Source organism: Abramis brama (genome assembly GCF_963993115.1).
Source record: "Abramis brama genome assembly, chromosome: 11".
NCBI classification, from domain to species: domain Eukaryota; kingdom Metazoa; phylum Chordata; class Actinopteri; order Cypriniformes; family Leuciscidae; genus Abramis; species Abramis brama.
In genome coordinates, this window is record NC_139973.1 from 740,001 (window position 1) to 753,756 (window position 13,756).

The 13,756-nt window shown below is 38.3% G+C and overlaps 1 protein-coding gene across 1 annotated transcript; it reads left to right on the forward strand.

The window, feature by feature from the left end:
• The first annotated feature begins 1,020 nt into the window (after nucleotides 1-1,020).
• On the forward strand, nucleotides 1,021-13,604 carry prelid3b (PRELI domain containing 3). The gene is made up of 6 exons (XM_084129797.1): nucleotides 1,021-1,158; nucleotides 7,041-7,209; nucleotides 9,250-9,339; nucleotides 10,570-10,640; nucleotides 10,770-10,872; nucleotides 12,363-13,604. Exons 1-6 carry the CDS (start codon nucleotides 1,127-1,129, stop codon nucleotides 12,477-12,479), a joined length of 582 nt encoding a protein of 193 aa, XP_083985923.1. The 5' UTR covers nucleotides 1,021-1,126; the 3' UTR covers nucleotides 12,480-13,604.
• Nucleotides 13,605-13,756: the final 152 nt, after the last annotated feature.

Here is a 13,756-nt window from a genome sequence, read left to right on the forward strand (position 1 = left end):
AAAGATAGTTGTACAAGTACACACACACACACACACACACACACACACACACACACACACACCAATAACTGAGTGCTGACAGAAAGAAAGCATCGCCACCTACCGGGGAAAATCAGCAACAGCAGAAACACGCTTCCTCATGTTTATACAGTAGATCTTTCAGAACTGATAATCAGTAAAAAAAAATCACATCACAAGTTAATAACAGTGACTTTACTCTCTTCTCAATGACTGAAGCTGAAATATAATATTAGTAAAAGTAAATTTGTCATTTTAAATGGATGATCTACATGGTCTAATGTGTTTGTCTTCACCTTGAAATATTCAGCGACATTTATACATAATTACTCAGTTTATAGTATTGATTAAACAACTTATAATTTAAATATATTTAAACACTTGGCAAGACATTTAAATAAGTAAAAACACTGATATATAGTTATGAATTAGAAAATTATACAAACATAAAAGCATTGAAATCCCCCATCACCAGCAGAGGGCTCCTGATACTCACACGTGATATTAATAAAAAAATAAATATCCCATAAAATCGGATCCTGGTTTTCTAAAGGTTATAACAGTTTCCAAACCTGAACTGAACAGATTCCACCAGAAATATCAAACCTAGACCAATGACTATAAAATAATAAACATGTCTGTCTGAATTGGCTGAATTTCACAGTGTTACTGATTTTAGCAGATGTAATCATTTTCCAAAATATTATAAAGTGAATCAGAAAGTAGAAAGTTCAAATATGAAGACTGAATAACCTTCAATCTGAGGTCGTTGAGAGAAAATATGTCGTGTGAGAGCTCTATAAACACACTTGGACAGAATGTGCACTAGAACCACGTGATGTAACACATTTCCTCCCATGTAATGTTCCCGTAGTGAACTTTTTAATGGTTGTTCCGTTATAGTTCTGTACACGCATGCGCACATTCTCCGGGCGCGAGGTTTTCCATTCAGATCCCTCAGCTCTGATTGGCTGGATCGGTCCTGCGCCAGTGCGTGCGTCAGCGGTGGGCGTGGCCTGATATCAGTGTTCTGGAACCGACGGCGGAAGCGGCGCGGTGTCACCAAGCGGCCCTCGCGCATTAAACATCTACAAAACCACCAAGAACCATGAAGATCTGGACGTCAGAGCACATTTTCAAGTGAGTGAATGTCTTATGTTTCATTTTAATGAGCTGGAAGGCTAATTTGACCGCTTGAATGACCGCTGATTTGCTCTCAGAGGTTTGCTCGTGCACGAGGCGCGCCAATCTCTCTTACCGCTTTTCCTGTCAGACACTCAGTTTTATTAAAATAATGTTTTTAATTTCCAGTGTATATATTTATATATGTGGTTGTATTGAGTCTTGGATGTCAGAGTATTAAAAATGTTAGTAACGTTAAGTTAATGTAAACGCGATAGTGTATAAATTAAGTTATATGCTAATGCGGCTAAATGACTTTTATCGACATGACTGAAGATTAATAAGTATAACTAACAGTTAACGTTAACTAATAATGACTGCAACCAGAAGAAGAATAAGTGTTTATTAAGTGAATTAGAGAGAGTTGTGAGCTAGTTGCCGGTTAGTTACACAATCTACCCTGCATGTCCTTGGCAGTGAAGGACTAACGTTAGGCTAGTTAACTTAACGTTAATCATGTTGAGTTTGTACAGTGAAATTCAGTGAAAGTACAGTGAAAATCTTCTTTTGTCCATTATTCGCAAGAAAACAAGAACATAAGCAATAAATATAGGAGAATACTCAATAGGGATGCTCGATATATCTGGCACCTTATCGATATCAGCCGATATATGCTAATGTTTAATGTTATCGTTATCATTATCGGCTCGATAAGAAAAATTGTACGATATATTAAAGCCGATAAATAATGGATTATTTCCCTCAGCTGAGACACTGTTCAACATGATGGTTTTAAATTGCTTGATTAGAATCACTTCAAAAAAAAAAGGAAAAGACAGTCATCCAAAGTCTGTCATATCGGCTACATAACATTATAATGAGAACATTTTAATTGTGTGTTTGGACGTGGCTTTTAATGCTGAGACTTTTGTTTTTGCCATCAGGCTCTAGTTGCATAAACAGCCATTATGTTAAGACTGTCTTAAGAACTAGTATGATCAACTAGAAGTTAGTTAGGGGTAATCAGTCTTACTGTTCGGTGTCAAATTAGACCAATCTACGTTTTTATGTTACTAAAGTTATTAACAATTTTAAAGAATAAAATTGGATGACTAACTTGTAAGACTAGTCTTAACAGTTTATGCAACTGGCCACAGGCTGTCAAAAATTATATATAAAGTCGAATTTTGATTTATCGGCCAATATATCGGTTATCAGATTTCAAATATAATAAATTATCAGTATGGACCTAAATACTCCTATCGCAGCATCCTTGTGTTGAATAAAGATTGATTAGAGATTTCATTTGTTACTTTATTGTTTATTCTTACTAGTTGTGTATTTTTATTTATTTATTATCTTTGCATTTTATTGTTTTTTATGCGTCTCTTAAATGGACAAAACCAGACGTTCATCAAATGACAGTAAAGATCCTGAATCTGTGGTTTTCTTCAGTGGGTCAGCAGGACAGACACTGACTCTGATAGCAGTTAGTGTGATAATGATGATGTGGAGTCATAACATCATATCAGCTGTGCTGGACATTGACCTTTGAACCCACGCGTGTGAATCTGGACATTGCTCAACTCTCCTTGGCGAGTGCTGTGACCTTTCCTCCACATGACGTCACGCGTCACATGACCACCGACGGTCTCCCAGGCAACCATTCACATGACGGAATGTACTAGGCCTATGTTTAACTCTTTACTTCATTTCACACACACTGGGGCCATAACAATAAAACACACGCAGACATATATTTAAAAAGCTATAAATGTATGATTAAAAAACAAACACACTTTTTGTTCCAGTGTTTGTTTAGTTCTGGTTAGTTAAGTTTGTTCTCAATCCCTTTTTACACACAGTCACATCCACATATTGGTCATTAATCATAAATAAACTCTTAAAGTCACCATGAAGTTACAAATGGACAATTCTAGTTTTTAATGGAATATTGCAGTGTTTATTCTTAATGAATTATATGTATTTTTTAACTTCATGTTCCATATTTTGAAGAAAAGACTAGTGCAACTTCCCTTTCATGATGAGTTTAAATAAAATTATATCACAGATATTAGATCAGTTTCATTAAGCAATGACGACTCGTTACATTGTCCTTTAAGTGACATGAAGAAGCTTCCCTTCCAACACAAACAAACCAACAACAGAGACCTGAGATATTAATGACAAGTGCAGTAATTCCATGTTTTTTTAAAGCATTGTGTTACAAATATAACTAAGATTGTACACAGAATATATTCATCGGACATTGATTTCATATGAATTCCATTTGCACAGGGATCATATCTGTGCGTTTCTAATGTTATCAGTTTTTTTTAATGTCCTAATTCATATTTTGAGATGATTGTAGGTGTTTTGCCCTGTGCATCTCTTAAAGAAGTGTCTGTAGACGTGTTTGCTGATGAAACAGAAGTTGGTCTTCCTCTTTCTGACTCCGGCGCTGAATGAAGCGGCTCGTGATGATCACGCTGCAGACGCTTTAACTGAAGTCACTCCTCAGTTGTTACGGTTAAACACACGCAGAAACACAGTTATGTAACTCCGTCACTCGCAGCTGTTGCGCAATTAAACGCCCTTAATATTGGCTGATTTCATGATCCGCTTAAAGGCACAACATTCTCGTACGATAAGATGGAACTGGACCATATTCTGAATGTTCTGATCCAGTCTGACCTCTGACCTGTAACGCTGCCTGGATCATAATCGCACACTGAGCGGCTGAGTTTCTCACGAGGGTTTTCTATGGAAGTAAAATAATGTCAAATGTTTTTGAAATAAAAAGCCTGTTGAATTGCACTACTTGAAACAAATAGGCATTGCATTAACCATGCTTGCATTTTAATGCATTGTATTTTTAGGGCTTGCATTTTTATGGGCTGAAATTCAGCATGGTTGAATATTTAAGCTTTGAATATTTCAATTAAAAACATTTCAAACACCTTTTCATTATTAAAAATTAAATAATCCATATTCACCTTTCATATTTCACTTCCAAAATATTCAAACTGTTTAAAAATAAAACCAATAATATTCAACAGGCAATTTTCGGTCCATTTTATTTCGCTTTGCAAATTCGCTTCCACAAATTCAGTGGTTCAAATTCGACAGTAAATTCAACATTGACGTCCAGGAACTGCAGGAAAAGCAGTAGATTGCCGAGCATACTCTCCATCTGCTGTTAGTCGACCTCACCAGCAGGTGTTGCAAAAGCACGTGTTGTTGACGAAGACCAGCAAAATTAGAGCAAGTCATTCATTCATAAAACTCATTTACAGCAATGTAAGTGTATTTGTGATTATTATGACGGCTGTTTTATGTTAAATTCAGTGCCTTCACGGTTACTTTTCCTGTGTAGCCTACATGCATCTTTCTCTACCGTGAACGAGATTATAATGTTATTCCCCCGATGCGGATGTACAGATCCAATGTTACATTTTTGAGGTTGACATATATTTCTCTTGGTTGTTTAGTTGCCTTAACTTTATATTGTGGCGATGTGCTGCATGCAGGCTAGGGTTTCCCTCAATACTTCTGGACATATACAACACGTAGATTAATGGACTACAGTGATGTAAAAGACCAAACTCGCAGGCAAGCAGATGGACTCAGAATAACTCACAAAGCTGAGCGTTTCCCAGTGATAGACTGGCATAAAGTTGGCTTGACGTTGGACATTCGCACATTTAGGGACCGTCTCTAAAGTGTATACGACTTTGGTATACACGTTTCTAACTCCGATAGCATTTTAATAGAACGACTTACAGTCATAAAACCAACTGTAAAGTGTTCATGTAGTGAAAGGCATAATGCGCACCCTTTGGATTTTTGATATTTATTCAAATAAATTTAAGTTTGCTATTGAAGTTAGAAACGTGTATGCCAATGTTGTATGCAACTTTAGAGACGGTCCCTAAATGTGCGAATGTCCAATGTCAAGCCAATTTTACATTTAGTCATTTAGCAGACGCTTTTATCCAAAGCGATTTACAGTTAAATTAACAATAGGACAACAATATGCAAGTGCTATGACAGTTTAAGGCAATACACGTAGGCATACTATATATAGTATATCAGTATATGTACATCACCAGTATAGGCTTATATGTATATCGCCAGTATCACGAAACGCTCAGCATGAAACTTTGCGCGTCAAGTTCATATTCTGAGTCCATGCTTGCCTACAGCCTACTTCCACAATAAGGTGCTGGTGCAAGATTGATCTTTCATATCACTGTATTAGTCCATAAGCTACGTTAAGCGTTTTGTCCCAACTGAAGGGGAATCCTTGAGTATGAGGTATTGAGGGAAACCGATTATAATCCTGTTCATGGTAGAGAAAGCTGATGACATGTAGAATACACAGGGGAAATAACAATGAAGTTATTGAATGAAACATAAACACACAGCTTTAGTGTGTTTATCATCTTTTCCGCACATACTGACACAGATAATCATTTCCATTTTATGAATGAATGTCTTCGTCAACAACACGCGCTTTTGCACCACCTGCTGGTGAGGTTGACTAACAGCAGATGGAGAGTATGCTCGGTAATCTATTGCTTTTCCTGCAGTTCCTGGACGTCAATGTTGAATTTACTGTCGAATTTGAACCACTGAATTTGTGGAAGCGAATTTGCAAAGCGAAATAAAATGGACCGAAAATTGCCTGTTGAATATTATTGGTTGTATTTTTAAACAGTTTGAATATTTTGGAAGTGAAATATGAAAGGTGAATATTATTGAATTTTTAATAATGAAAAGGTGTTTGAAATGTTTTTAATTGAAATATTCACAGCTTAAATATTTAACCATGTTGAATTTCAGCCCATAAAAATGCAAACCCTAAAAATACAATGCATTAAAATGCAAGCATGGTTAATGCAATGCCTATTTTTTTTCAAGTAGTGCAATTCAACAGGCTTTTTATTTCAAAAACATTTGACATTATTTTACTTCCATAGTTTTCCTCCATTCTGTCACTGATGGAGTTTTGGTTCCTCTGTCGCCTTTGGCTTTTGTCTTGCTTAGTTGAGGACATTTAATATTCAACAATATTATTGTGTGAGAACTGAACTGAGCTGGACGGTTTCACAAAGATAGACTTTGACTATGGCTTAGATATAGTAGATAGTCAGACTTCAGATAGGCCGTTGCACAAAGCACTTAAGACTCTGACTATCTTAAGTAGGACTACACTGCAATGCATTCTGGGTAAAATAAGACACTTTTCAAAACAAAAAACATGGCGGATCGAGTAAGCGCATTCATCCGCTCAGTGCAGTGTACCCCAGCGGAGAATATGTGTGTGTTTGAGGAGTATAACAGTTACAGGGACATTTTACTTGGGAAATTTAGCGGAGAATGTAGTAACAAGAAGAAATGTTTAAATTATGAGCCATTTTCCCTTTTCTTTTGGCTGTCTGTAATGTAACTGATTGTTACTGCTGGTTGCCAAGGTAACAGAGTCTTAGACCTCAGTTAGCCTGGGGGTAAGAGGTGTCTAATTTTTTGGGTCTAAATTAAGTCAGTCTTTATTTTTGTGAAACAGTCTAACTTGCATTAGACTAGTCTATGAGCAAATTTTAGACTTGTCTAACACTATAGACCGGCCTAAAATAGCTTTGTGAAACCGGCCCCAGAGCGGCTATATATATACATATACATCAATGAACTAAATTAATAACTTTTTTACAACAGAAATGAAGCATCACTGAACTGACTTAAGCTGGACTGATGCTCTTTTCTTCTGGAAACAAACTCTGTTGCATTATTTTCCTGTTATCTCTGTAAAGCTGCTCTGAAACTATGAGTGTTGTAAAGCGCTGTATAAATGAAAGTTGGCCTGACAATAATAACGTTTCTGCTTTTGTCTCCCACAGCCATCCATGGGAAACCGTGACGAACGCCGCCATGCAGAAGTACCCGAACCCCATGAACCCCAGCGTGTTCGGCGTGGACGTGTTGGACCGTAACGTGGACCAGCAGGGACGCCTGCACAGCAAACGCTTGCTCAGCACCGAGTGGGGTCTGCCGTCCATCGTTAGATCGGTACAAACTTCCTCTTTTCTCCGGGTGATGCGTCTCAGTTCTTCTACTTAAACTACGCCCTGAAAATACTCTTTTTGTGAAGAAAAAGTAGATAGTTTTGAGTGTGTATCAGAAGAGTAGCCGAGCTTTAGGACACACGATCACGCCATACAATTGCGTGTTTAACGGTTGCTCTGTCACAGTAAACTGACCTGTCAATCATCTTATCACAGTAAACTGACCTGTCAATCATCTTATCACAGTAAACTGACCTGTCAATCATCTTATCACAGTAAACTGACCTGTCAGTCATCTTGTCACAGTAAACTGACCTGTAAACTGACCTGTCAATCATCTTATCACAGTAAACTGACCTGTCAATCATCTTGTCACAGTAAACTGACCTGTCAATCATCTTGTCACAGTAAACTGACCTGTCAATCATCTTATCACAGTAAACTGACCTGTCAGTCATCTTGTCACAGTAAACTGACCTGTAAACTGACCTGTCAATCATCTTATCACAGTAAACTGACCTGTCAATCATCTTGTCACAGTAAACTGACCTGTCAATCATCTTATCACAGTAAACTGACCTGTCAATCATCTTATCACAGTAAACTGACCTGTCAATCATCTTATCACAGTAAACTGACCTGTCAATCATCTTATCACAGTAAACTGACCTGTCAATCATCTTATCACAGTAAACTGACCTGTCAATCATCTTGTCACAGTAAACTGACCTGTCAATCATCTTATCACAGTAAACTGACCTGTCAATCATCTTATCACAGTAAACTGACCTGTCAATCATCTGTCACAGATAAAATCCTCCATTTCCTCCCGTATCGGAGAGAAGTGCAGAATCGCGTTGATCTGCAGTCGCGGGTCTTTCATGCGGAGACTCTCCTCATATTAATGCATAATGATGAATTTAAAAGTTAACGGCCGAACGGATCTTTATAAAAGTCCACATTATTGCAGATGAAATATAACACGGATAACATTAAATAATCAGGTTAAACTTTGATTAGTCACTCAAACCTTTATCTAAACCTCTCTCCGTCGGTCGCGCATGTCCGACATGTTTTGTAGTTTTTAAACACTTTTCACTCGTGTTTGTAGTTCCTCCTCAAGTGCAGTGGGTTGTGGGTAATATTAGCTGTTATAGTGAGACGGATCCACACTTTGAAAATCCACCGGGAATAGTAGATCATCCGGCACACTCTCTTCAACACACTTGTTCTAATCTCACACACTGTTGAGGATGGATAGTGTGGACATTGAGACGCAGGGCTAGGCTAATCTGTTTGTTTAAGCTAGCAGCTGATGCTAATCTTGAAACTGGAACTCAGTAGCTCTCATTGTTCTCGTCACGTTTGGTTGAAACCATCAAGCCGAGGTGAAATCCTGCTGTCGTATCCCAGCGAACCTCTGTTCTCTGGCCTGAGCGTGAGGAGGACTCCTGACCCGTAGACGACCCGGCGGAGCGGTTATATCGGTCCGGCTAGTCCTCGGCACATGACGTCCTGGTGTCGTGTTTCTGAATGAACTGTTCTGCTCTGCTGTGATGTCCGACGCGAGTGATTCCTGACCTCGACCTTTACATTCATTCCGCTCAAGGACCCACAAAACCTCCCAGTTTGATTCCTAGAGCTCTTCTTATTAGATGCATTACTGGTCTTTAAAGATTTGGAAATGAGTCTCTTCTGCTCACCAAGGCTGTGTTAATTTGATCAGAAATACAGTAAATCAGTGAAATATTATTATAATGTAAATCATCTGTTTTCTATGTGAATATATAGTAAAGTGTAATTTATTCCTGTGATCAAAGCTGAATTTTCAGCATCATTACTCCAGTCTTCAGTGTCACACGATCCTTCAGAAATCACTCTAATATGATGATTTGACGCTCAAGAAACATTTATGATTATTATCAGATTGAGTTTTCTCTTGACTTTTTTTTACAGTGATTTAAACTGAAGCCAAAACTGAATGTGTCTTGAGATCACGGCCTGTTTGATTGAGACGTCAACCCCCTGTCTTGTTCTTCCACAGATAATTGGCAACACACGGACATGTACGTACATCCAGGAGCACTCCATAGTGGATCCCAAAGAGAAAACCTTTGAGCTTCAGTCGACTAATGTAAGTGCACGACTGATATCAGTGAACACGTGTCGGCACACATGCTGTCACATGATCAGATTGAGTCAGCACTTTACATGCATCATCTGGTTCATACAGCACGGTCCCGTTGCCTTTTCTCCATCACATATTTTAATAATCAGCATTAATTGGGTATCATTTGGAAGCTTAAACACTCAAAATTCATCTTGTGAAAATGGTTTTGAAATTGAAAACGGTGCTTTGTAACAAATCCTTGAAGCCCTAAAATTATACGTACATTTTATTTTATTTTTCTTTCCAGAAAGCTAATTTTATTTCATTTTGATAATATTTTTTCTATTTTGTAATGCAAAGTTTTGGGAGATTTTTTTGTTATTTGTTATTTTATTTACCTTTAAATGACTAGATTTGATCAATAAATAGTAATTTAAGCACATTCCTCACATTCCTTCAACTTAAATTCAAAATAACTCACAATTTCATGCATAACCCTTTTAATTCAGCTCTAAATATCTTACATTGAGTGTCTTTGCCGACCTCTTGTGGAGAAATATATATAACATGATATTTCATGACTCTAGATGTTCTATATGGAGTAAACGAGCTGTTCCTCTGGGTCCTAAAGCCAGTTTCTCTTCAGTGTGCATCAGATACACATGTAGACATTATAAAATAATTTTTTGGTAAAGTTTTAGCATTTTTAGTTAGAATTTTGAGTGTTTTTTTGGTTTTTCTGTGTGAACTGAAGCATTCCTCGCATTCCATTCATTCCTAAGGGGTCAGATTGACCTGTGAGGGAAGGATTTATTACATTTCCAAATTTCAGCCACTCAACCTTGAATCCATTAGAAAAAATGTTTTTTGTGTATTCGTGGTTCAAGTGCGTCAAAAGTCCTGGGGTCTTTGACCTCTCTAATGAACACTCAATGTTAACATTTTTGAAAAATGAGTTTGGGGTTGAAATGGCCCGAGGGAAGGGTGAGGGTTAATCATTACAGCAGCGCAATTGTCTAGATATCAAGTTAATGTGAACCTGTCAGGACGTTTCTGGTTTGTCAGCATTTCCTGCACACCTTTTCTCATACGTTCATGTTCTGGCCTTTTGAGTTTGTGTGAATGTCATCTGGAATGAGACACGGCCAGTCTGTGCATTACAGAGTTGCATTCTGGGAGGGCGTTGGTTTCTCTTATGCTTGCATATTGTACAGATGTGTCATATTTATCGTCTGCCTGGTTTTCTCACCGTAGATCACCTTCACTAACATGGTTTCTGTGGACGAGAAGCTCACGTACCGACCGCACCCGGAGGACCCGGAGAAGTAAGAGTCCCTCTCTGTTTAACAAGTGCTTCACATTACGGCTGTCAAATAAAACATTAGTTGAATTTGAAAAACTGCACATTCGAGTGCAAAAGCTGTGCACTGATGCATGATGTGCTTGCCCTACAGGACGATGCTCACGCAGGAGGCCATCATCTCTGTGAAGGGCGTCAGTCTGAGTAGTTATCTGGAGGGACTCATGGCATCAACCATCTCCGCCAATGCAGGAAAGGTCAGAAAACCAAAACACGGGGCAACCTGTCACTCACATGACATCAGCCAATAGCAAACCACAACCATCCAACCAGTTCCCCACAGACACAATCAAGCCCCGCCCACATTTGTTCTTGTTCCTGAAGCGTTTCGCTCGGATATACGACACAATAGAGGAGAAAGTACTAGCGCAACTTCCCTTTCATGATGAGTTTAACAGGTGAAATGCCTTTAAATGAACCTGGATATATCAGAGGCCTCAAAGTCATGCAAGTTTAGACAATTAATATCCCTTTAGTTTCCTCGTTCCTCTAGTGTGTCCTGCTCTGCGGTGTCTCGTCAGCTTCACTGCTCTCGTCTGCTGTAGTGCTCCACTAATCTTGATCTGCTCACATATTTCACATCACACTATTCAATTAAAAGATGCATGCATAACACATTCTGAAATGTAAAATAAATATACATTATATATTATTTGCTCAATTAAAACTAAGTTGAAAATAAATTACATGAAAAAAATTTATTTGAACAGATTTAAACCTTGGATGGCAACTTTTTGATTCTGTAATACTATTATTAAATCGTGGAAAATCCAACAGGGCTGTCAGAAACCTGATAAATATGTGTGCGCTGGGAATCATTTAAAAAAAATAAAACAAGGTAATTGGTTATAATAAAAAAGCAAATGCTATAATACTTATTTTTAATCCATTTAATTTCTTTGTTGAACAGTTTTGTCTAATAATGTATGTATTTGTCAGAACTGTTAAGCAGAGGCAGTGGACTAATGAATAAAAACTCTTTTCAAAATAAAAGTCCCCTTCGCTGTCAAGATAAAAGTCACATTGACCAAGCAGAAAAACGGCCAATGCTGTTTATTAAGAACTGCTAAATATTGACAGATTTATGAGTGAATAAATTTTCAATGAACTGATCAAGACCTTCACAAATGGCTCACAAAAACTAGTCAGTTCCTCCAGTTATCAGTCAGTTATAGAACTGAATTGATCTGAATAATGACGGACAAAGTTTGCATCATTGATTTTGCTGTTTATTACAGTGAAATATCTGTATAAAGTGCTCCGGAAATATAGCTGTCTTTACTCAACTCAACTTTTATTTATAAAGCACTTTCAAAACCATTAGAATGGACCAAAGTGATGTCCATAAATAGTAAATAACTCTAAAATACATAGAAACATAGAATTTAATCAAAACATGACACCAAGAAAATCACTCACAGTTCTCAGACCTGTCAGACGCCAAAAGCTTGATAAGATAAGTCTTCAAGGACTGACGAGGACTTCAGCCTGATGTGTGAATGTGTGTGGTTCACATATAGTCTATTATAGTGTATATATATATCTAAAAGATTTAAGTTTTTTTAGTTTGCATCATTGATTCTGTTATTTTCTGTTTATTACTCTAGAAATATAGCTTGACTTCAGTGTTCAGTGGCTAAAAGACTGTACGTTCTCTCTGACTGTGTGTGTGTGTGTGTGTGTGCAGGGTCGTGAGGCGATGGAGTGGGTGATCCGCCGCCTGAACTCTGAGATCGAGGAGCTGGCCATCACAGCGAGAGGAACCCTGAGGACTCCCATGGCCGCCGCCGTCGCTGAGAAGTGAGCGAGTGAACGCCAGTCTTCCTCTCTCTCTCTCGGTGGAGGAGCTCCTCTCTCGTCCCGAACTCCAGCGTCTACATTAGAGGCTGACGGGACTGTGCTTTACACCACCGCTGTCGACGCACAACAAGACGACGACGGGGAGATAGAGTAGTTTTAATAAACCAGTGTAACGGGACAGATGGATGTTCTCTGATGCTCGAGGACACGTCTCGGCGAGACCGCAAACGCTCGACGCATCGCTTCACCAGCACTTACACACTTGAACATGCTAGCAATATTATAACTAATTATATTACCATTAAACTGTTAAAACAAGGAAGGGAACAAACTAATCCAGGACCATCAGACGTGTGTGCGTTGGATTCTTCAGAACGGGCCTCCTTAAAAACTAACGAGCACTAAATGACATCATCATCATCATCATCATCATCATCGTCATCATGTGACTCGAGAATGTTCAGTGCACTGCTAATTATCTGTAGTGAACATGTTTATGGAGTTGAATCGAACGGGAAGAGGCTGTGACGTTGGATCCGGACGCGAGGAAGACAGAACGATGTGTGTGTGACGATGGGAGACATCAGAGATGTGCCTTCTGCAGTGTGTGTGTGTGTTCCAGGAGCGGAAATACATTCTATTTATTTATTTATATTTTGTAGGTTTATGGAATTTCAACTCCAGCTTCCAAACTGTACCATTATGCAGATGAGTATCAGTCCAGCTCTTCAGATGCAGTGATGTGTGACTGTCCAACACACCATGACGATGGTAGTGTGTGTGTGTGTGTGTGTGTGATTGCTCCCGCACAGAACTCTTCAGCAGCGCCATACAGAAACTTGTGTTTTTGTTTCCTTCTCAATAGATTTGGCATTTTGTGTTGTGTTTTACTGGTACATTGTGATGAAACAACTGCATTTAAACAACTTATTTATATTGAATGTAAATATTTGTTTACAGGCGTACTTAGTGTTACATATTGACAAACGCAACTTGGTGGAAAGGTTGAAATCATTTAGCATTTAGTTTGTGACGGTCCAGAGGAAACGAGATGATCTCGGCCCATCATCTGTTCTCAGATCAGCCAAAGCTGTTCACAGCTGTACAATAAACTAACATTCATACTGAACACCGGCTTGTGTTTCTGTGAACTCTGGAGGAGAACAACCTATGGGTGTTTATTCACAATCTAGAACAAATGTTTTACTAAAAGAGAAGGGCATTAGATTAGTTTAGAAGTCTTGTACAAACCACACCACTTTCTGTTTCATATTTCAACTA

Bases quoted from the DNA above. Each gene is read 5' to 3' on its own strand.
- prelid3b (XM_084129797.1), top strand. From the start codon at position 1,127: ATGAAGATCTGGACGTCAGAGCACATTTTCAA. The intron at 1,159-7,040 runs GTGAGTGAATGT...TGTCTCCCACAG, and splicing joins ACGTCAGAGCACATTTTCAA to CCATCCATGGGAAACCGTGA. The intron at 7,210-9,249 runs GTACAAACTTCC...GTTCTTCCACAG, and splicing joins TGCCGTCCATCGTTAGATCG to ATAATTGGCAACACACGGAC.